The sequence below is a fragment of the Phyllobates terribilis genome, unplaced genomic scaffold (assembly GCF_046119375.1).
Source record: "Phyllobates terribilis strain yellow unplaced genomic scaffold, ASM4611937v1 Scaffold_4__5_contigs__length_816908805, whole genome shotgun sequence".
In the NCBI taxonomy this organism is placed as follows: Eukaryota; Metazoa; Chordata; class Amphibia; order Anura; family Dendrobatidae; genus Phyllobates; species Phyllobates terribilis.
In genome coordinates this window covers 463,867,863-463,892,349 of record NW_027362764.1, presented here as the reverse complement: position 1 = coordinate 463,892,349, position 24,487 = coordinate 463,867,863, and the positions used below count along the sequence as shown (strand labels likewise).

The 24,487-nt window shown below is 45.4% G+C and overlaps 1 protein-coding gene across 4 annotated transcripts in view; it reads right to left on the bottom strand.

The window, feature by feature from the left end:
* The window catches only part of RELCH (RAB11 binding and LisH domain, coiled-coil and HEAT repeat containing), a 175,672-nt gene that overhangs the window by 74,618 nt on the left and 76,567 nt on the right, over positions 1-24,487 (bottom strand). For all 4 annotated transcript variants that reach the window (XM_073678653.1, XM_073678655.1, XM_073678657.1 and 1 more), the window contains 3 exons: positions 21,022-21,162; positions 19,949-20,113; positions 18,757-18,904 (listed from right to left, as the gene is read on the bottom strand). In XM_073678653.1, coding sequence (XP_073534754.1) covers positions 18,757-18,904; positions 19,949-20,113; positions 21,022-21,162 — 454 coding nt within the window. The remainder of the gene's footprint in view (positions 1-18,756; positions 18,905-19,948; positions 20,114-21,021; positions 21,163-24,487) is intronic.

Here is a 24,487-nt window from a genome sequence, read left to right as displayed (position 1 = left end):
TTGTCTAGGCTGGAGACAAATGTCTGCAGTCATTATGTACCGTATTTTTCGTACTATAAGACGCACCCCAAATTTTAGGGTGGAAAACAGGAAAAAAATATTTTTTATAAGATGGGGGTCGGTCTTATAGTCAGAATAGGTATCTTACCTGGGCAGGCGGTGGAGCTGGGGCCACAGGGGAAAGGGTCCTTCAGGAAGCCGGCGGAAGTGGAGGCATGCTGGTACCTGGTGGCTGGGGGCCTGGCGCTGGGTGCTTGGTGCCCTGGTACCTGGGGACCTGGTGCCCTGGGGGCCAGGGTGCTGGTGCCCTGGTACCTGGGGGCCAGGGTGCTGGTGCCCTGGTACCTGGGGGCCAGGGTGCTGGGGGCCTGGTACCTGGGGGCCAGGGTGCTGGGGGCCTGGTACCTGGGGGCCAGGGTGCTGGGGGCCTGGTACCTGGGGGCCAGGGTGCTGGGGGCCTGGTACCTGGGGGCCAGGGTGCTGGGGGCCTGGTACCTGGGAGCCAGGGTGCTGGGGGCCTGGTACCTGGGAGCCAGGGTGCTGGGGGCCTGGTACCTGGGAGCCAGGGTGCTGGGGGCCTGGTACCTGGGAGCCAGGGTGCTGGGGGCCTGGTACCTGGGAGCCAGGGTGCTGGGGGCCTGGTACCTGGGAGCCAGGGTGCTGGGGGCCTGGTACCTGGGGGCCAGGGTGCTGGGGGCCTGGTACCTGAGGGCCAGGGTGCTGGTGGCCTGGGGGCCAGGGTGCTGGGGGCCTCGTACCTGGGGTGCTGGGGGGCCTGGTGCCGGTGTATTGCTGTGGTGGTAGAGCGGGATCGCAGGGCGGCGGCGTAAGAAGAGGTGAGGCGGGCCGGTATCTGGCTGGGGGCCGGGCCTGGTGTATTGCTGTGAGCGGAGTTTGCAGAGCAGAGTGAGCGGCTTCCGGTGGCCGCGGCCATCTTTCTGAAGCTGTGCTCTACAGGAAAATGGCCGCCGACTCGGCAGAGAGCATGCGCCGGCTCCGGCGGCCATTTTCCTGTAGAGCACAGCTCCAGGTACATGGCCACGGCCACCGGAAGCCCCTCACTCTACTCTGCAAACTCCGCTCACAGCAATACACCGGCCCCGGTACCCAGCCAGGCCCGGCCCTCAGCCAGATACCAGCCCGCCTCACCTCTTCTTTCGCCGCCGCCCTGCGATTCCGCTCCACCACCACCAGTAAGTTGCGTTCGGACCATAAGACGCACCCCCCCCATTTTCCTCCCAAATTTTGGGGGAAAAAAAGTGCGTCCTATGGTCTGAAAAATACGGTATGCGCGATTTCCATACTTGCGATCACATGCTGATTACTCTCATTCGGCTGCATTCAGTCTGAATCTACAATGTGCACATTCCAATAAGAACAAGGAAAACCACTGCATCAACACGTCTGTACAAATGTTTCACCAGTATATAAAAATATATTGATACAATATGAAGTTCTTAAAGGTTTATAAATATATAAAAAATGAAGAGGTTTTTCCAATGTTCCAGATTCACATCTATTGTACATTTGAAACCCATCCTAAAAAGCACAGATTTCATTTCACAGTTATGGAACCACACAACAGCCTGACACTTCTCAGCAGTCATCTCCTCATCACAGGCAGGACTGTAATAAAATTAACACCTACACCTAGAAATCACAGACATCTCGCCTACACCTAGAAATCACAGACTACATCTCGCCTACACCTAGAAATCACAGACTACATCTCGCCTACACCTATAAGTCACACACTACATCTCGCCTACAGCTAGAAATCACAGACTACATCTCACCTAGAGCTAGAAATCAGACTACATCTCGCCTACAGCTAGAAATCACAGACTACATCTCGCCTACAGCTAGAAAGCACAGACTACATCTCGCCTACAGCTAGAAAGCACAGACTACATCTCGCCTACAGCTAGAAAGCACAAACTACATCTCGCCTACACCTAGAAATCACAGACTACATCTCACCTACACCTATAAGCCACAGACTACATCTCACCTACACCTATAAGCCACAGACTACATCTCACCTGCACATCACAAACTACATCTCGCCTACAGCTAGAAAGCACAGACTACATCTCGCCTACAGCTAGAAATCAGACTACATCTCGCCTACAGCTAGAAAGCACAGACTACATCTCGCCTACACCTATAAGCCACAGACTACATCTCACCTACACCTATAAGCCACAGACTACATCTCACCTACACATCACACACTACATCTCGCCTACAGCTAGAAAGCAGACTACATCTCGCCTACAGCTAGAAATCAGACTACATCTCGCCTACAGCTAGAAAGCACAGACTACATCTCGCCTACAGCTAGAAATCACAGACTACATCTTGCCTACAGCTAGAAAGCACAGACTACATCTCGCCTACAGCTAGAAAGCACAGACTACATCTCGCCTACAGCTAGAAAGCACAGACTACATCTCGCCTACAGCTAGAAAGCACAGACTACATCTCGCCTACAGCTAGAAAGCACAAACTACATCTCGCCTACAGCTAGAAAGCACAAACTACATCTCGCCTACAGATAGAAAGCACAGACTACATCTCGCCTACAGCTAGAAAGCACAGACTACATCTCGCCTACAGCTAGAAAGCACAGACTACATCTCACCTACAGCTAGAAAGCACAGACTACATCTCGCCTAGAGCTAGAAAGCACAGACTACATCTCGCCTAGAGCTAGAAATCACAGACTACATCTCACCTAGAGCTAGAAATCACAGACTACATCTCGCCTACAGCTAGAAATCACAGACTACATCTCGCCTACAGCTAGAAATCACAGACTACATCTCGCCTACAGCTACAAATCACAGACTACATCTCGCCTACAGCTAGAAAGCACAGACTACATCTCGCCTACAGCTAGAAAGCACAGACTACATCTCGCCTACAGCTAGAAATCACAGACTACATCTCGCCTACACCTACACGTCACACACTACATCTCGCCTACAGCTAGAAATCACAGACTACATCTCGCCTACACCTATAAGTCACAGACTACATCTCGCCTACAGCTAGAAATCACAGACTACATCTCACCTACACGCCACAGACTACATCTCACCTACACCTATAAGCCACAGACTACATCTCACCTACACATCACACACTACATCTCGCCTACAGCTAGAAAGCACAGACTACATCTCGCCTACACCTATAAGCCACAGACTACATCTCACCTACACATCACACACTACATCTCGCCTACAGCTAGAAAGCACAGACTACATCTCGCCTACAGCTAGAAAGCACAGACTACATCTCGCCTACACCTATAAGCCACAGACTACATCTCACCTACACCTATAAGCCACAGACTACATCTCACCTACACATCATACACTACATCTCGCCTACAGCTAGAAAGCACAGACTACATCTCGCCTACAGCTAGAAATCAGACTACATCTCGCCTACAGCTAGAAAGCACAGACTACATCTCGCCTACAGCTAGAAAGCACAGACTACATCTCGTCTACAGCTAGAAAGCACAGACTACATCTCGCCTACAGCTAGAAAGCACAGACTACATCTCGCCTACAGCTAGAAAGCACAAACTACATCTCGCCTACAGCTAGAAAGCACAAACTACATCTCGCCTACAGCTAGAAAGCACAGACTACATCTCGCCTACAGCTAGAAAGCACAGACTACATCTCGCCTACAGCTAGAAAGCACAGACTACATCTCACCTACAGCTAGAAAGCACAGACTACATCTCGCCTACACCTACACGTCACACACTACATCTCGCCTACAGCTAGAAATCACAGACTACATCTCGCCTACACCTATAAGTCACAGACTACATCTCGCCTACAGCTAGAAATCACAGACTACATCTCGCCTACAGCTAGAAATCACAGACTACATCTCACCTACACGCCACAGACTACATCTCACCTACACCTATAAGCCACAGACTACATCTCACCCGCAGCTAGAAATCACAGACTACATCTCGCCTACACCTATAAGCCACAGACTACATCTCACCTACACATCACACACTACATCTCGCCTACAGCTAGAAAGCACAGACTACATCTCGCCTACAGCTAGAAATCAGACTACATCTCGCCTACAGCTAGAAAGCACAGACTACATCTCGCCTACACCTATAAGCCACAGACTACATCTCACCTACACCTATAAGCCACAGACTACATCTCACCTACACATCACACACTACATCTCGCCTACAGCTAGAAATCAGACTACATCTCGCCTACAGCTAGAAAGCACAGACTACATCTCGCCTACAGCTAGAAATCACAGACTACATCTCGCCTACAGCTAGAAAGCACAGACTACATCTCGCCTACAGCTAGAAAGCACAGACTACATCTCGCCTACACCTAGAAATCACAGACTACATCTCACCTACACCTATAAGCCACAGACTACATCTCACCTACACCTATAAGCCACAGACTACATCTCACCTACACATCACACACTACATCTCGCCTACAGCTAGAAAGCACAGACTACATCTCGCCTACAGCTAGAAATCAGACTACATCTCGCCTACAGCTAGAAAGCACAGACTACATCTCGCCTACACCTATAAGCCACAGACTACATCTCACCTACACCTATAAGCCACAGACTACATCTCACCTACACATCACACACTACATCTCGCCTACAGCTAGAAAGCACAGACTACATCTCGCCTACAGCTAGAAATCAGACTACATCTCGCCTACAGCTAGAAAGCACAGACTACATCTCGCCTACAGCTAGAAATCACAGACTACATCTTGCCTACAGCTAGAAAGCACAGACTACATCTCGCCTACAGCTAGAAAGCACAGACTACATCTCGTCTACAGCTAGAAAGCACAGACTACATCTCGCCTACAGCTAGAAAGCACAGACTACATCTCGCCTACAGCTAGAAAGCACAGACTACATCTCGCCTACAGCTAGAAAGCACAAACTACATCTCGCCTACAGCTAGAAAGCACAAACTACATCTCGCCTACAGCTAGAAAGCACAGACTACATCTCGCCTACAGCTAGAAAGCACAGACTACATCTCGCCTACAGCTAGAAAGCACAGACTACATCTCGCCTACAGCTAGAAAGCACAGACTACATCTCGCCTAGAGCTAGAAAGCACAGACTACATCTCGCCTAGAGCTAGAAATCACAGACTACATCTCGCCTAGAGCTAGAAATCACAGACTACATCTCGCCTACAGCTAGAAATCACAGACTACATCTCGCCTACAGCTACAAATCACAGACTACATCTCGCCTACAGCTACAAATCACAGACTACATCTCGCCTACAGCTAGAAAGCACAGACTACATCTCGCCTACAGCTAGAAAGCACAGACTACATCTCGCCTACAGCTAGAAATCACAGACTACATCTCGCCTACACCTACACGTCACACACTACATCTCGCCTACAGCTAGAAATCACAGACTACATCTCGCCTACACCTATAAGTCACAGACTACATCTCGCCTACAGCTAGAAATCACAGACTACATCTCGCCTACAGCTAGAAATCACAGACTACATCTCACCTACACGCCACAGACTACATCTCACCTACACCTATAAGCCACAGACTACATCTCACCCGCAGCTAGAAATCACAGACTACATCTCGCCTACACCTATAAGCCACAGACTACATCTCACCTACACATCACACACTACATCTCGCCTACAGCTAGAAAGCACAGACTACATCTCGCCTACAGCTAGAAATCAGACTACATCTCGCCTACAGCTAGAAAGCACAGACTACATCTCGCCTACAGCTAGAAAGCACAGACTACATCTCGTCTACAGCTAGAAAGCACAGACTACATCTCGCCTACAGCTAGAAAGCACAGACTACATCTCGCCTACAGCTAGAAAGCACAGACTACATCTCGCCTACAGCTAGAAAGCACAGACTACATCTCGCCTACAGCTAGAAAGCACAGACTACATCTCGCCTACAGCTAGAAAGCACAGACTACATCTCGCCTACAGCTAGAAAGCACAGACTACATCTCGCCTACAGCTAGAAAGCACAGACTACATCTCGCCTACAGCTAGAAAGCACAAACTACATCTCGTCTACAGCTAGAAAGCACAGACTACATCTCGCCTACAGCTAGAAAGCACAGACTACATCTCGCCTACAGCTAGAAAGCACAGACTACATCTCGCCTACAGCTAGAAAGCACAGACTACATCTCGCCTACAGCTAGAAAGCACAAACTACATCTCGCCTACAGCTAGAAAGCACAGACTACATCTCGCCTACAGCTAGAAAGCACAGACTACATCTCGCCTACAGCTAGAAAGCACAGACTACATCTCGCCTACAGCTAGAAAGCACAGACTACATCTCGCCTACAGCTAGAAAGCACAGACTACATCTCGCCTAGAGCTAGAAAGCACAGACTACATCTCGCCTAGAGCTAGAAATCAAAGACTACATCTCGCCTAGAGCTAGAAATCACAGACTACATCTCGCCTACAGCTAGAAATCACAGACTACATCTCGCCTACAGCTAGAAATCACAGACTACATCTCGCCTACAGCTACAAATCACAGACTACATCTCGCCTACAGCTAGAAAGCACAGACTACATCTCGCCTACAGCTAGAAAGCACAGACTACATCTCGCCTACAGCTACAAATCACAGACTACATCTCGCCTACAGCTACAAAGCACAGACTACATCTCGCCTACAGCTAGAAAGCAGACTACATCTCGCCTACAGCTAGAAAGCACAGACTACATCTCGCCTAGAGCTAGAAAGCACAGACTACATCTCGCCTAGAGCTAGAAATCAAAGACTACATCTCGCCTAGAGCTAGAAATCACAGACTACATCTCGCCTGCAGCTAGAAATCACAGACTACATCTCGCCTACAGCTAGAAATCACAGACTACATCTCGCCTACAGCTACAAATCACAGACTACATCTCGCCTACAGCTAGAAATCACAGACTACATCTCGCCTACAGCTACAAATCACAGACTACATCTCGCCTACAGCTAGAAATCACAGACTACATCTCGCCTACAGCTACAAATCACAGACTACATCTCGCCTACAGCTAGAAAGCACAGACTACATCTCGCCTACAGCTAGAAAGCACAGACTACATCTCGCCTACAGCTAGAAAGCACAGACTACATCTCGCCTACAGCTACAAATCACAGACTACATCTCGCCTACAGCTAGAAAGCACAGACTACATCTCGCCTACAGCTAGAAAGCACAGACTACATCTCGCCTACAGCTAGAAAGCACAGACTACATCTCGCCTACAGCTACAAATCACAGACTACATCTCGCCTACAGCTAGAAAGCACAGACTACATCTCGCCTACAGCTAGAAAGCACAGACTACATCTCGCCTACAGCTAGAAATCACAGACTACATCTCGCCTACACCTATAAGTCACAGACTACATCTCGCCTACAGCTAGAAATCACAGACTACATCTCGCCTACAGCTAGAAATCACAGACTACATCTCACCTACACGCCACAGACTACATCTCACCTACACCTATAAGCCACAGACTACATCTCACCTGCAGCTAGAAATCACAGACTACATCTCGCCTACACCTATAAGCCACAGACTACATCTCACCTACACGCCACAGACTACATCTCACCTACACCTATAAGCCACAGACTACATCTCACCTACACCTATAAGCCACAGACTACATCTCACCTACACATCACAGACTACATCTCACCTACAGCTAGAAATCACAGACTACATCTCGCCTACAGCTAGAAATCACAGACTACATCTCGCCTACAGCTAGAAATCACAGACTACATCTCGCCTACAGCTAGAAATCACAGACTACATCTCGCCTACAGCTAGAAATCACAGACTACATCTCGCCTACAGCTAGAAATCAGACTACATCTCACACTGCATCTCGCCTACAGCTAGAAATCACTGACTACATCTCGCCTACAGCTAGAAATCACAGACTACATCTCGCCTACAGCTAGAAATCACAGACTACATCTCGCCTACAGCTAGAAATCACAGACTACATCTCGCCTACAGCTAGAAATCACAGACTACATCTCGCCTACAGCTAGAAATCACAGACTACATCTCGCCTACAGCTAGAAATCACAGACTACATCTCGCCTACAGCTAGAAATCACAGACTACATCTCGCCTAGAGCTAGAAATCAGACTACATCTCACCTACAGCTAGAAATCACAGACTACATCTTGCCTACAGCTATAAGCCACAGACTACATCTCACCTACACATCACACACTACATCTCACCTATAGCTAGAAATCACAGATTACATCTCACCTACAGATAGAAATCACAGAATACATCTCACCTACACCTATAAGCCACAGACTACATCTCACCTACACATCACACACTACATCTCACCTACAGCTAGAAATCACAGACTACATCTCACCTACAGCTAGAAATCCAGACTACATCTCACCTACACCTATAAGCCACAGACTACATCTCGCCTACAGCTAGAAATCACAGACTACATCTCGCCTACAGCTAGAAATCACAGACTACATCTCGCCTACAGCTAGAAATCACAGACTACATCTCGCCTACAGCTAGAAATCACAGACTACATCTCGCCTACAGCTAGAAATCACAGACTACATCTCACCTACACATCACACACTGCATCTCACCTACAGCTAGAAATCACAGACTACATCTCACCTACAGCTAGAAATCACAGACTACATCTCACCTACACATCACCCACTGCATCTCGCCTACAGCTAGAAATCACAGACTACATCTCGCCTACAGCTAGAAATCACAGACTACATCTCGCCTACAGCTAGAAATCACAGACTACATCTCGCCTACAGCTAGAAATCACAGACTACATCTCGCCTACAGCTAGAAATCACAGACTACATCTCGCCTACAGCTAGAAATCAGACTACATCTCACACTGCATCTCGCCTACAGCTAGAAATCACTGACTACATCTCACCTACAGCTAGAAATCACTGACTACATCTCACCTACAGCTAGAAATCACAGACTACATCTCACCTACAGCTAGAAATCACAGACTACATCTCACCTACAGCTAGAAATCACAGACTACATCTCACCTACACATCACACACTGCATCTCGCCTACAGCTAGAAATCACAGACTACATCTCGCCTACAGCTAGAAATCAGACTACATCTCACCTACAGCTAGAAATCACACTACATCTTGCCTACAACTATAAGCCACAGACTACATCTCACCTACACATCACACACTACATCTCACCTACAGCTAGAAATCACAGACTACATCTCGCCTACAGCTAGAAATCAGACTACATCTCGCCTACAGCTAGAAATCACAGACTACATCTCGCCTACAGCTAGAAATCACAGACTACATCTTGCCTACAGCTATAAGCCACAGACTACATCTCACCTACACATCACAGACTACATCTCACCTACAGCTAGAAATCACAGACTACATCTCACCTACACCTAGAAATCACAGACTACATCTCGCCTACAGCTAGAAATCACAGACTACATCTCGCCTACAGCTAGAAATCACAGACTACATCTCGCCTACAGCTAGAAAGCACAGACTACATCTCGCCTACAGCTAGAAAGCACAGACTACATCTCGCCTACAGCTAGAAAGCACAGACTACATCTCGCCTACAGCTAGAAAGCACAAACTACATCTCGCCTACAGCTAGAAAGCACAGACTACATCTCGCCTACAGCTAGAAAGCACAGACTACATCTCGCCTACAGCTAGAAAGCACAGACTACATCTCGCCTACAGCTAGAAAGCACAGACTACATCTCGCCTACAGCTAGAAAGCACAGACTACATCTCGCCTAGAGCTAGAAAGCACAGACTACATCTCGCCTAGAGCTAGAAATCAAAGACTACATCTCGCCTAGAGCTAGAAATCACAGACTACATCTCGCCTACAGCTAGAAATCACAGACTACATCTCGCCTACAGCTAGAAATCACAGACTACATCTCGCCTACAGCTACAAATCACAGACTACATCTCGCCTACAGCTAGAAAGCACAGACTACATCTCGCCTACAGCTAGAAAGCACAGACTACATCTCGCCTACAGCTACAAATCACAGACTACATCTCGCCTACAGCTACAAAGCACAGACTACATCTCGCCTACAGCTAGAAAGCAGACTACATCTCGCCTACAGCTAGAAAGCACAGACTACATCTCGCCTAGAGCTAGAAAGCACAGACTACATCTCGCCTAGAGCTAGAAATCAAAGACTACATCTCGCCTAGAGCTAGAAATCACAGACTACATCTCGCCTGCAGCTAGAAATCACAGACTACATCTCGCCTACAGCTAGAAATCACAGACTACATCTCGCCTACAGCTACAAATCACAGACTACATCTCGCCTACAGCTAGAAATCACAGACTACATCTCGCCTACAGCTACAAATCACAGACTACATCTCGCCTACAGCTAGAAATCACAGACTACATCTCGCCTACAGCTACAAATCACAGACTACATCTCGCCTACAGCTAGAAAGCACAGACTACATCTCGCCTACAGCTAGAAAGCACAGACTACATCTCGCCTACAGCTAGAAAGCACAGACTACATCTCGCCTACAGCTACAAATCACAGACTACATCTCGCCTACAGCTAGAAAGCACAGACTACATCTCGCCTACAGCTAGAAAGCACAGACTACATCTCGCCTACAGCTAGAAAGCACAGACTACATCTCGCCTACAGCTACAAATCACAGACTACATCTCGCCTACAGCTAGAAAGCACAGACTACATCTCGCCTACAGCTAGAAAGCACAGACTACATCTCGCCTACAGCTAGAAATCACAGACTACATCTCGCCTACACCTATAAGTCACAGACTACATCTCGCCTACAGCTAGAAATCACAGACTACATCTCGCCTACAGCTAGAAATCACAGACTACATCTCACCTACACGCCACAGACTACATCTCACCTACACCTATAAGCCACAGACTACATCTCACCTGCAGCTAGAAATCACAGACTACATCTCGCCTACACCTATAAGCCACAGACTACATCTCACCTACACGCCACAGACTACATCTCACCTACACCTATAAGCCACAGACTACATCTCACCTACACCTATAAGCCACAGACTACATCTCACCTACACATCACAGACTACATCTCACCTACAGCTAGAAATCACAGACTACATCTCGCCTACAGCTAGAAATCACAGACTACATCTCGCCTACAGCTAGAAATCACAGACTACATCTCGCCTACAGCTAGAAATCACAGACTACATCTCGCCTACAGCTAGAAATCACAGACTACATCTCGCCTACAGCTAGAAATCAGACTACATCTCACACTGCATCTCGCCTACAGCTAGAAATCACTGACTACATCTCGCCTACAGCTAGAAATCACAGACTACATCTCGCCTACAGCTAGAAATCACAGACTACATCTCGCCTACAGCTAGAAATCACAGACTACATCTCGCCTACAGCTAGAAATCACAGACTACATCTCGCCTACAGCTAGAAATCACAGACTACATCTCGCCTACAGCTAGAAATCACAGACTACATCTCGCCTAGAGCTAGAAATCAGACTACATCTCACCTACAGCTAGAAATCACAGACTACATCTTGCCTACAGCTATAAGCCACAGACTACATCTCACCTACACATCACACACTACATCTCACCTATAGCTAGAAATCACAGATTACATCTCACCTACAGATAGAAATCACAGAATACATCTCACCTACACCTATAAGCCACAGACTACATCTCACCTACACATCACACACTACATCTCACCTACAGCTAGAAATCACAGACTACATCTCACCTACAGCTAGAAATCCAGACTACATCTCACCTACACCTATAAGCCACAGACTACATCTCGCCTACAGCTAGAAATCACAGACTACATCTCGCCTACAGCTAGAAATCACAGACTACATCTCGCCTACAGCTAGAAATCACAGACTACATCTCGCCTACAGCTAGAAATCACAGACTACATCTCGCCTACAGCTAGAAATCACAGACTACATCTCACCTACACATCACACACTGCATCTCACCTACAGCTAGAAATCACTGACTACATCTCACCTACAGCTAGAAATCACAGACTACATCTCACCTACACATCACCCACTGCATCTCGCCTACAGCTAGAAATCACAGACTACATCTCGCCTACAGCTAGAAATCACAGACTACATCTCGCCTACAGCTAGAAATCACAGACTACATCTCGCCTACAGCTAGAAATCACAGACTACATCTCGCCTACAGCTAGAAATCACAGACTACATCTCGCCTACAGCTAGAAATCAGACTACATCTCACACTGCATCTCGCCTACAGCTAGAAATCACTGACTACATCTCACCTACAGCTAGAAATCACTGACTACATCTCACCTACAGCTAGAAATCACAGACTACATCTCACCTACAGCTAGAAATCACAGACTACATCTCACCTACAGCTAGAAATCACAGACTACATCTCACCTACACATCACACACTGCATCTCGCCTACAGCTAGAAATCACAGACTACATCTCGCCTACAGCTAGAAATCAGACTACATCTCACCTACAGCTAGAAATCACACTACATCTTGCCTACAACTATAAGCCACAGACTACATCTCACCTACACATCACACACTACATCTCACCTACAGCTAGAAATCACAGACTACATCTCGCCTACAGCTAGAAATCAGACTACATCTCGCCTACAGCTAGAAATCACAGACTACATCTCGCCTACAGCTAGAAATCACAGACTACATCTTGCCTACAGCTATAAGCCACAGACTACATCTCACCTACACATCACAGACTACATCTCACCTACAGCTAGAAATCACAGACTACATCTCACCTACACCTAGAAATCACAGACTACATCTCGCCTACAGCTAGAAATCACAGACTACATCTCGCCTACAGCTAGAAATCACAGACTACATCTCGCCTACAGCTAGAAATCACAGACTACATCTCGCCTAGAGCTAGAAATCACAGACTACATCTCGCCTACAGCTAGAAATCACAGACTACATCTCACCTACAGCTAGAAATCACAGACTACATCTCACCTACAGCTAGAAATCACAGACTACATCTCGCCTACAGCTAGAAATCACAGACTACATCTCACCTACACATCACACACTGCATCTCGCCTACAGCTAGAAATCACTGACTACATCTCACCTACAGCTAGAAATCACAGACTACATCTCACCTACAGCTAGAAATCACAGACTACATCTCACCTACAGCTAGAAATCACAGACTACATCTCACCTACAGCTAGAAATCACAGACTACATCTCACCTACAGCTAGAAATCACAGACTACATCTCACCTACCGCTAGAAATCACAGACTACATCTCGCCTACAGCTAGAAATCACAGACTACATCTCGCCTACAGCTAGAAATCACAGACTACATCTCGCCTACAGCTAGAAATCACAGACTACATCTCGCCTACAGCTAGAAATCACAGACTACATCTCGCCTACAGCTAGAAATCACAGACTACATCTCAGCTACAGCTAGAAATCACAGACTACATCTCGCCTACAGCTAGAAATCACAGACTACATCTCACCTACACATCACACACTGCATCTCGCCTACAGCTAGAAATCACTGACTACATCTCACCTACAGCTAGAAATCACTGACTACATCTCACCTACAGCTAGAAATCACTGACTACATCTCACCTACAGCTAGAAATCACTGACTACATCTCACCTACAGCTAGAAATCACAGACTACATCTCACCTACAGCTAGAAATCACAGACTACATCTCACCTACAGCTAGAAATCACAGACTACATCTCACCTACAGCTAGAAATCACAGACTACATCTCACCTACAGCTAGAAATCACAGACTACATCTCACCTACAGCTAGAAATCACAGACTACATCTCGCCTACAGCTAGAAATCACAGACTACATCTCACCTACACATCACACACTGCATCTCGCCTACAGCTAGAAATCACTGACTACATCTCACCTACAGCTAGAAATCACTGACTACATCTCACCTACAGCTAGAAATCACAGACTACATCTCACCTACAGCTAGAAATCACAGACTACATCTCACCTACAGCTAGAAATCACAGACTACATCTCACCTACAGCTAGAAATCAGACTACATCTCACCTACAGCTAGAAATCACAGACTACATCTCGCCTACACATCACCCACTGCATCTCGCCTACAGCTAGAAATCACAGACTACATCTCGCCTACAGCTAGAAATCACAGACTACATCTCGCCTACAGCTAGAAATCACAGACTACATCTCGCCTACAGCTAGAAATCACAGACTACATCTCGCCTACAGCTAGAAATCACAGACTACATCTCGCCTACAGCTAGAAATCAGACTACATCTCACACTGCATCTCGCCTACAGCTAGAAATCACTGACTACATCTCACCTACAGCTAGAAATCACTGACTACATCTCACCTACAGCTAGAAATCACAGACTACATCTCACCTACACATCACACACTACATCTCGCCTACAGCTAGAAATCAGACTACATCTCACCTACAGCTAGAAATCACAGACTACATCTCGCCTACAGCTAGAAATCAGACTACATCTCGCCTACAGCTAGAAATCACAGACTACATCTCGCCTACAGCTAGAAATCACAGACTACATCTCGCCTACAGCTACAAATCACAGACTACATCTCGCCTACAGCTAGAAATCACAGACTACATCTCGCCTACAGCTAGAAATCACAGACTACATCTCGCCTACAGCTACAAATCAGACTACATCTCACCTACACGCCACAGACTACATCTCACCTGCAGCTAGAAATCACAGACTACATCTCGCCTACACCTATAAGCCACAGACTACATCTCACCTACACCTATAAGCCACAGACTACATCTCACCTACACATCACAGACTACATCTCACCTACAGCTACAAATCACAGACTACATCTCGCCTACAGCTACAAATCACAGACTACATCTCGCCTACAGCTAGAAATCACAGACTACATCTCACCTACAGCTAGAAATCACAGACTACATCTTGCCTACAGCTATAAGCCACAGACTACATCTCACCTACACATCACACACTACATCTCACCTACAGCTAGAAATCACAGACTACATCTCACCTACAGCTAGAAATCACAGACTACATCTCACCTACAGCTAGAAATCACAGACTACATCTCACCTACACCTATAAGCCACAGACTACATCTCACCTACACATCACACACTACATCTCACCTACAGCTAGAAATCACAGACTACATCTCACCTACAGCTAGAAATCACAGACTACATCTCGCCTACAGCTAGAAATCACAGACTACATCTCGCCTACAGCTAGAAATCACAGACTACATCTTGCCTACAGCTATAAGCCACAGACTACATCTCACCTACACATCACACACTACATCTCACCTACAGCTAGAAATCACAGACTACATCTCACCTACACCTATAAGCCACAGACTACATATCACCTACACATCACACACTACATCTCACCTACAGCTAGAAATCACAGACTACATCTCACCTACAGCTAGAAATCACAGACTACATCTCGCCTACAGCTAGAAATCACAGACTACATCTCGCCTACAGCTAGAAATCACAGACTACATCTCGCCTACAGCTAGAAATCACAGACTACATCTCACCTACAGCTAGAAATCACAGACTACATCTCACCTACAGCTAGAAATCACAGACTACATCTCACCTACAGCTAGAAATCACAGACTACATCTCGCCTACAGCTAGAAATCACAGACTACATCTCACCTACAGCTAGAAATCACTGACTACATCTCACCTACACATCACACTGCATCTCGCCTACAGCTAGAAATCACAGACTACATCTCGCCTACAGCTACAAATCACAGACTACATCTCGCCTACAGCTAGAAATCACAGACTACATCTCGCCTACAGCTAGAAATCACAGACTACATCTCGCCTACAGCTACAAATCAGACTACATCTCACCTACACGCCACAGACTACATCTCACCTGCAGCTAGAAATCACAGACTACATCTCGCCTACACCTATAAGCCACAGACTACATCTTACCTACACCTATAAGCCACAGACTACATCTCACCTACACATCACAGACTACATCTCACCTACAGCTACAAATCACAGACTACATCTCGCCTACAGCTACAAATCACAGACTACATCTCGCCTACAGCTAGAAATCACAGACTACATCTCACCTACAGCTAGAAATCACAGACTACATCTTGCCTACAGCTATAAGCCACAGACTACATCTCACCTACACATCACACACTACATCTCACCTACAGCTAGAAATCACAGACTACATCTCACCTACAGCTAGAAATCACAGACTACATCTCACCTACAGCTAGAAATCACAGACTACATCTCACCTACACCTATAAGCCACAGACTACATCTCACCTACACATCACACACTACATCTCACCTACAGCTAGAAATCACAGACTACATCTCACCTACAGCTAGAAATCACAGACTACATCTCGCCTACAGCTAGAAATCACAGACTACATCTCGCCTACAGCTAGAAATCACAGACTACATCTTGCCTACAGCTATAAGCCACAGACTACATCTCACCTACACATCACACACTACATCTCACCTACAGCTAGAAATCACAGACTACATCTCACCTACACCTATAAGCCACAGACTACATATCACCTACACATCACACACTACATCTCACCTACAGCTAGAAATCACAGACTACATCTCACCTACAGCTAGAAATCACAGACTACATCTCACCTACAGCTAGAAATCACAGACTACATCTCGCCTACAGCTAGAAATCACAGACTACATCTCGCCTACAGCTAGAAATCACAGACTACATCTCACCTACAGCTAGAAATCACAGACTACATCTCACCTACAGCTAGAAATCACAGACTACATCTCACCTACAGCTAGAAATCACAGACTACATCTCGCCTACAGCTAGAAATCACAGACTACATCTCACCTACAGCTAGAATCACAGACTACAATCTCACCTACAAAGAATTAAAGAACTTGTCCACTACTTTATATGAACCCCCCAATGTTCATATAAAGTAGTGGCCGCTCAGAGGCATCACGTGACCAGTCACTGATGTTACATCAAGTGAGGTGTGACATCAGTGACGCAATCCCCGCGGTGGACGGGGTTACCCCGTGCGTCACACCCAGCATCCACTGCGCGTTTTCCCAGTGAATGAGGAGAGGGAGCGCACATGGTGGATGGCGGTTGTGATGAGCAGGGTAACCCCGCCCACAACCCAGCGTCCACCGGTGGAACGTGGAAGAGGGACCCTCGGCTGCAGCCTGGACTTGTCATGAAGTCAGCGGGGGGGTCACGTGATGCCTGTGAGTGGCCAGTGATAGTGCCGCTTACAGGCAGAAAAGGCACCACACAAGGTATTTAGAGAAACACTTATGGGCCGATGGGCCCTGGGGGGATCATGTAAAGTAGTGGACAACCCCTTTAATCTCACGAATCACAGACTACATCTCATCTACACCTAGAAATCACAGACTACATCTCCCCTCCATGCACAATGACCTCTGCACAGAACATTCCTAGAAAACTTTCCTGTATAACTCAGTAAGTCACCTACAGATACCAGTTTCCTATGGTCTATGGGGCCCGGCTGTGCAGAGTATTAATAGAGCACAGCAGCAGCACAGAAAAAAAGAGCTGCCCTAAAAATCATGAAAAATAAATAAATAAATATATACATATTTACATACATATATTATACACACACAATTAGAAAACAAAAACAAATTAGCAAAAACTAACTCTTAGTATCTGGTTTTGTTTAGGGGAAACTACAGGTGATGCTTCTGTTACATGAACACTGCTCGGAATAGGGCTAGAAGACACATTACACAGCCTCACATGCTGGGACGGCTGAGTCAGATGCAGGAAAATCACAGACAGCAGATCTATTTTAAGGGCTCATAGACAGACCATAATAGAAGCTGGAAAAATCAAATCAAACTTTCTGTGTGTATAAACCGCCACTACTGTACGATATGCAACTACAGAAGCAAAAAAGAGGAACACACTGCCAATGATTGCAAAAGGCAATCCAAGGCTGACACACACAAAGTGCCAGGACACAGCACTTCAACCCAAGTATTTGAAGGGATTGTAAGGTGAAAATAATTTTTTATCACCTATCCATAGAATTGCTGACAACTTATTGATCAGTAAAGGTCAGACCACTCAGGGCAGAACAGGGAATTTTATCCCCCTAAGAAAGGAATAGCAGTGTGCATGTGTGACCTGTGCTCCATTTATTCCCCATGGGGCTGCAGCGTACCGCCAGCCACATAATGAATGGAGAGGCGGTCACACACCTGATCTGCTGGGTCATTTTGTAATGGTGATAAAAGTTATGGAGGGACATCCACTGATCAGCAAGTTATGACCTATCCTGCAGATATATAATAAAGAGGTTGTCCAGTGAAACAAGTTAAGTCATTTCTTAAAGGACTAACATATTTGTTATAATTCTGGTTCTTTTTTACCTTCTATCTGTAATACTTCTCCCTGAAGCTTGGCTTTATTTGTAAAAGGTGCATTCTGTAAAACTGTGGCAAACAGCGAGGGAATAAGGGACTGCAGGGCAGAGAGATACATGTGCAGCTTGTGCTCATCCAGGCCGTGCTCCCCTTCCTAAAATAAGAGAGGAATAGAGATGGAAAGATGAATTAGCAGTGATCCGGTCAGTAAAATCACAAGTATGACTGGTTATAAGAATGAGAGCACAACTCATGCTAATGCAATGTGACTGTGCTGACAGATTCTGAAATGGTGTGAACACATTGTAATACCCTGATCACACTATAGATCCCATTCTTAAAGTACCCATGGCAGCAACGACAAAGTGGGCTTTAAATTTAAGCAAATACCAATCAATCGGTTTTCCTAAAGTCTTTTATTCCCTGGGACGGTATAAAATATATTTGCTTTCTATGTCATTTTAATTTGGTTTCTGTTTCATCATAGCAAAAAAAAATCTACAATACAGAATAATACTTCAATGTTTCCCAGAGACAACCATTTTCTGAATGCAGCCGTCATGGCGATCAGCTGATCACCGCAGGTCCCCCTCTCACCAAGCCTCAAACACTGATGAGTCCTGCGGGGAAAAAGCCAGGCAGACATTCAGAAGAACGGCCGTCCATATTATACAAGGACTATACAAGTCCGTTAGAGGAGATAAAGAGGAGATATAGAGGGTATGTGCACACGCCGTTTTCTTTCTTTCTTTTTTTTTTTACAGGTAGGCAATAGACAGTTTTTCAAGAGGAAGACATTGATGTTTTTTTTCTCCTTAAGTGTCTTTAGCGTTCTTTTTCGTAGTTTTGTAGGCACTTTTTGGACATTTTTAGCAGTCAGTGTTTTTGTACTGCCGTTTTCCAGACATTTTTAAACTCCAATCAATAATGAATAAACCACCAGCTGCTTTTCTAGCAGAAATGCCGGCAAAATGCACAAAAGGGCACCCAAGCATCTATTGAACTTTCCCATTGACTTGTATTGTAAAGTATAGAGCATCTTCAGAGCGGAAAATGCCTAAAGAATGGTCTGGTTTTTCTCATATTAAGTCAAATAACCTCCAAAACGGGCAGTCTCCACAATATTAACCCAGTGGTTTCAATGTTATGAATGTTAAGGGATTATGCATTGCAATTGCATTGTAAAAACTCAACTTACCCAAAGGAGTTTTTCAATTTTGCTAAGAAGAGTGGGAATAAGGTGGGATTGAAGGTTTCCAAGCTCCATAGTCCATGCAGCATACGCTGGTAAAAACACCTGGTGAGTAGCACTCACTACCCTTTCTGAGGGGTCCCCTAAGGCAGTTAGGAGGAGTTCAAAGCCCTGGAAGGAAATCACATTAATGACTTACAGAACAGCAATCATTCCATGGAGAACAAAGTGTGAGGAAACATCAAAATTGGGCCTCCATGTGCTGGAGTTTATCCATATCATTAAAGGATTGCTTTGACACAAAAGTCTTAAGTCTCTCTGTATTACTGCAGAGTTACGAATCCACAAAGTGCCCAGCATGCAGTTAGGATTCTCTGGTACTGGCGGCAAGACCGGGCAGTCCCGCGGCGGCAAGACCGGGCAGTCCCGCGGCCACATTCAAATGACCTAATGTTTAAAAATCAAGTTTTTATGCTAAATGTATTTTTAAAAAATATTTGATAATTTCTAATTACATTTTTCATATCACTATTGATATATAAAAACCATTCTGCAATTTTCACACTGCCCTTATACTAGACTCACAGTTCCTGTTTTGTACAAAAGAATTTTCATCAGTCTCATTATCATCACAGACAGGATTACAATGACAGGTGACAGACACCTCTATATATAAAATGATTTTGAAAAATATTTGCCAATGTGCAAGCTCTGTTTCTACTGTAGTGTATGGCATGAATCGAAGCAACTGAAATGAAAAATATCACAATATATACACAATATCCTTATCAAAACATATACATCATTAAAAGGGTTTCCACGGGAGTAGAGAGTATAATTATAAATTCCAAAAACCTTTAATAATACGCAAATCACACTTGTTTTGTCTATGTAGAGAATTGTTATAGTACATTAAAATGCAGTGGCGTAACTAGAGTCCAATGGGCTCAGATGCAAGATTTATGATTTGCTAATTAAAGGTATATAGGAATTTATTTTTAATGACATTTTCTTTTATCCCTTCTTTCTTTCTTTCCATTCCCGGAGAACCACAATCATTGATTGCCAGTGACATGTACCTGTTGATATTTGTCTGGATCATCAATGTATCCCATAATTATGCCAAGACTCTTAATCACAGCTTCCCGCACCATATCCGCTTTGTCTTCCAGTAACATCTGTTGCAGCATTGACAGCACTAGAGAGCTTCTTATCTCTTTCTGAAAAATAGAGGCAGATTCATTGCTTTAGTACTACCACAGGCAGAAGCTGAGAATCCAACATGGAATTTCCCACATTTTAATTAAAGATCATCATGTAAGGGAAAAGTGTACAATACTGCCTGGAATTCTGTGATTTGGGGAAAATAATACTAGACGTGTTGTTCAGACAACATTACTAGATTTACTGGCTGTTTTTATAAAAGATATCAATTTTGGTCAAGCATTTAGCATTGGTGTATGGCAAGAACCTCAAACAAGGAACAGAGACTAGACACAAGTAGTACTTTTCTATGATGGGTCTGGTTGCTTTATAGTAGGTAATCGTATATCGGTAATGAAGCACAGACTGGAGTCCTGTCAAATCAATAACTGACTGAGGAACACTAAACATGGAAAGGCACATTATATTACACACTTTAAAGGGGTATTTTCAAGTTTGAAAGTTACCCCTTATCTAAGAGATGGGGGTTAACTTCCTGACAGTTGGGGCCCCCATCGATCCCCAGAACAAGGGCTCTGAAGTGCTCCATGTGAATGGAAGGTGGTCAACCATGCACACTGCCACTGCATTCATACTCAATGGCACCACCAGAGATTGCCAAGCGATGCGCACTGTGGTCTTTGGCATTCCCATTAAATTATTATTTATTATTATAGCGCCATTTATTTCATGGCGCTTTACATGTGAAAGGGGTATACATAGCAAATCAATTACAATTATCGTGAACAATACATGTCAGCGACTGGTACAGGAGGAGCGAGGACCCTGCCCGCGAGGGCTCACAGTCTACAAGGGATGGGTGAGGGTACAGTAGGTAAAGGTAAAGCTGATCATGCAGTGGTATGGTGGAGCGGTGGTTACTGCAGGTTGTAGGCTTGTCGGAAGAGGTGGGTCTTCAGGTTCCTTTTGAAGGTTTCCACGGTAAGCGAGAGTCTGATATGTTGGGGTAGAGTAGGGGGGATGCACGGGAGAAATCTTGTATGTGATTGTGGGAAGAGGAGATAAGAGGGGAGTAGAGGAGGAGATCTTGTGAGGATCGAAGGTTGCGTGCAGGTAAATAACGGGAGACTAGGTCACAGATATATGGAGGAGACAGGTTATGGATGGCTTTGTATGCCAGGGTTAGGGTTTTGAACTGGAGTCTCTGGGCAATGGGGATCCAGTGAAGGGATTGACAGAGGAGAGACCAGGGAATAGCGAGGTTAACAGGTGGATTAGTTGGGCAGCAGAGTTTAGGATAGATTGGAGGAATGCGAGAGTGTTAGAGGGGAGGCCACAGAGCAGGAGGTTGCAGTAGTCGAGGTGGGAGATATGAGGTCATGCACTAGTGTTTTTGCAGATTCATGGTTGAGGAATGTGCGGATCCAGGAGATATTTTTGATTTGGAGTCGGCAGGAAGTGGAAAGAGCTTGGATATGTGGTTTGAAGCAGAGATCAGAGTCAAGGGCTACCCCAAGGCAGCGAGCTTGCGGGAACTCTCCTAGATTGAATAGAGTGGCAGTGGGGATCATGGGGGGGGGGGGGGCCCGGCAGTTGCACTACCAGCGATTGGAAAATTATCCCATGGATAGGGAAAAAAAAAACTTTCAAACTTGAGAATACCCCTTTAACATTGACAAAGACTGCATTCCCAAACTGTGGAAATTCTCAACTCCTCATGGCTTGCTGGTATTAATGAGATAAAGCACATGGAATAGCTGACCAAGCTAAGCAGGGAAAAGGCCCTCTGCTGCAGAGAAGATATGGTTCCACTAATACTAATAAAGTCGCATTGCTGAATACAAGGCTTAGCCACCACTGCGTGACCCGGCACACTGTACTCCTCCAATCTCACACTTTCATATTCTCTGTGTTAATGTATTACAGACTATTCTTATTACGTTACATACAATTATTTTCCTTAATATAGAAAATGGTTCATTTACTACTGTCATAGATATACTTTCCATGCACATAGGTTTGTGCAATTTACACATGCGGATACGAAATCCCTTCCTCTTTTCTACTCGGCTCCACCGTTATTTGTCTACAAGTCTATTAAAATATATAATGCAGATAAAAGCATAAAATGGTCTTTTATCACAATTAATAATTAACTGATCAGTATGAGAACTATTCATTAGGTGTCCCAGGTGCTCAGTCATTTGCCCCTTCCTCGTCTTCCTCACTATTCGGTGTCTGGCTGCAGCAGGACCAAGTCTCTCTGGCCTGTTTGTAGTACAGAACACAGATGGTTAAGCTCTGCCCCCTCAGCTGTTCCCAGGCCTAAATTGGAATTGGACAGCAGAAGATTAACCTGTGTGTTCTTCGCAGGGTTTCCACAACACTATATATTTTAAAAATGAGCAGAAATCCCAGTAAGCGAAGAATTAATAGTCAAGTGCATCTAGTTTACATTCTAGGGTTAGATTTCCCTTTTAAAGGAATCTGTTACCAGGTTTTAGCCACCCCATCTGACAGCAGCATGATGTAAGGGCAGAGACCCGGATTCTAGTGATTTATTGCTTACTGGGCTGCTTGCTGTCATTTTTTTTTATAAAATCCCTGACATCTCTGCTGCAGATCTAGCAGCTCTGTAAATGCTGAGCTCTGAGTAACCCCGCCCACAGCACTGATTGGCTGATTCTGTGTACACCCTGCAGTTAAACTCCCCATCTATGAACTGTGCCAATGTTTAACTGCCGCACCTGTCTCTCCCCATACAGTCTTGACTGCTTGCTATTTGTTACCATCATTTCAAGAAACATTACCCATGAGAAGCAATGAGTTGGCTTACAGCTGATACATACACTAGCCCCAACCTGTAGCTCGGGAGCCAGATGTGGCTAGCGGTCCCATCAACTAGCATGTCACCTGGCATTCTGAGACAGTCATTTTATCTGGTTATCCATCTAACTTATAGATTAAACCTTGAGGGACCATTTGTAGAGTATTTCCATTGCTCGTACAATCAATCTAATTGATCACAGAAATCTGTGCCCCTATGAAAGGTCTTTCTTCATTGTATATTTGATACTTTGTGGTTTCTGATCTTCCAAGGTAATACAATTTATTAGACACGGAGCAGAAAACCAACAAAAAAAAAACGCTGGCCTCTCAAAGGATATAAACACCTTAGAAGACAATATTTGTTTCTACATAGATCATACATGTCAAACACCGGCTCGTGGGCCAAATCCGACCCGCAGGGTAGTTTTATTTGGCCCACGACAAAAGAACCACCACCTCTATGCAGGGCCCACTCCTCTGTAGGGAGGACTCGGCGGGGCCCACTCCTCTGTAGGGAGGACTCGGCGGGGCCCACTCCTCTGTAGGGAGGAC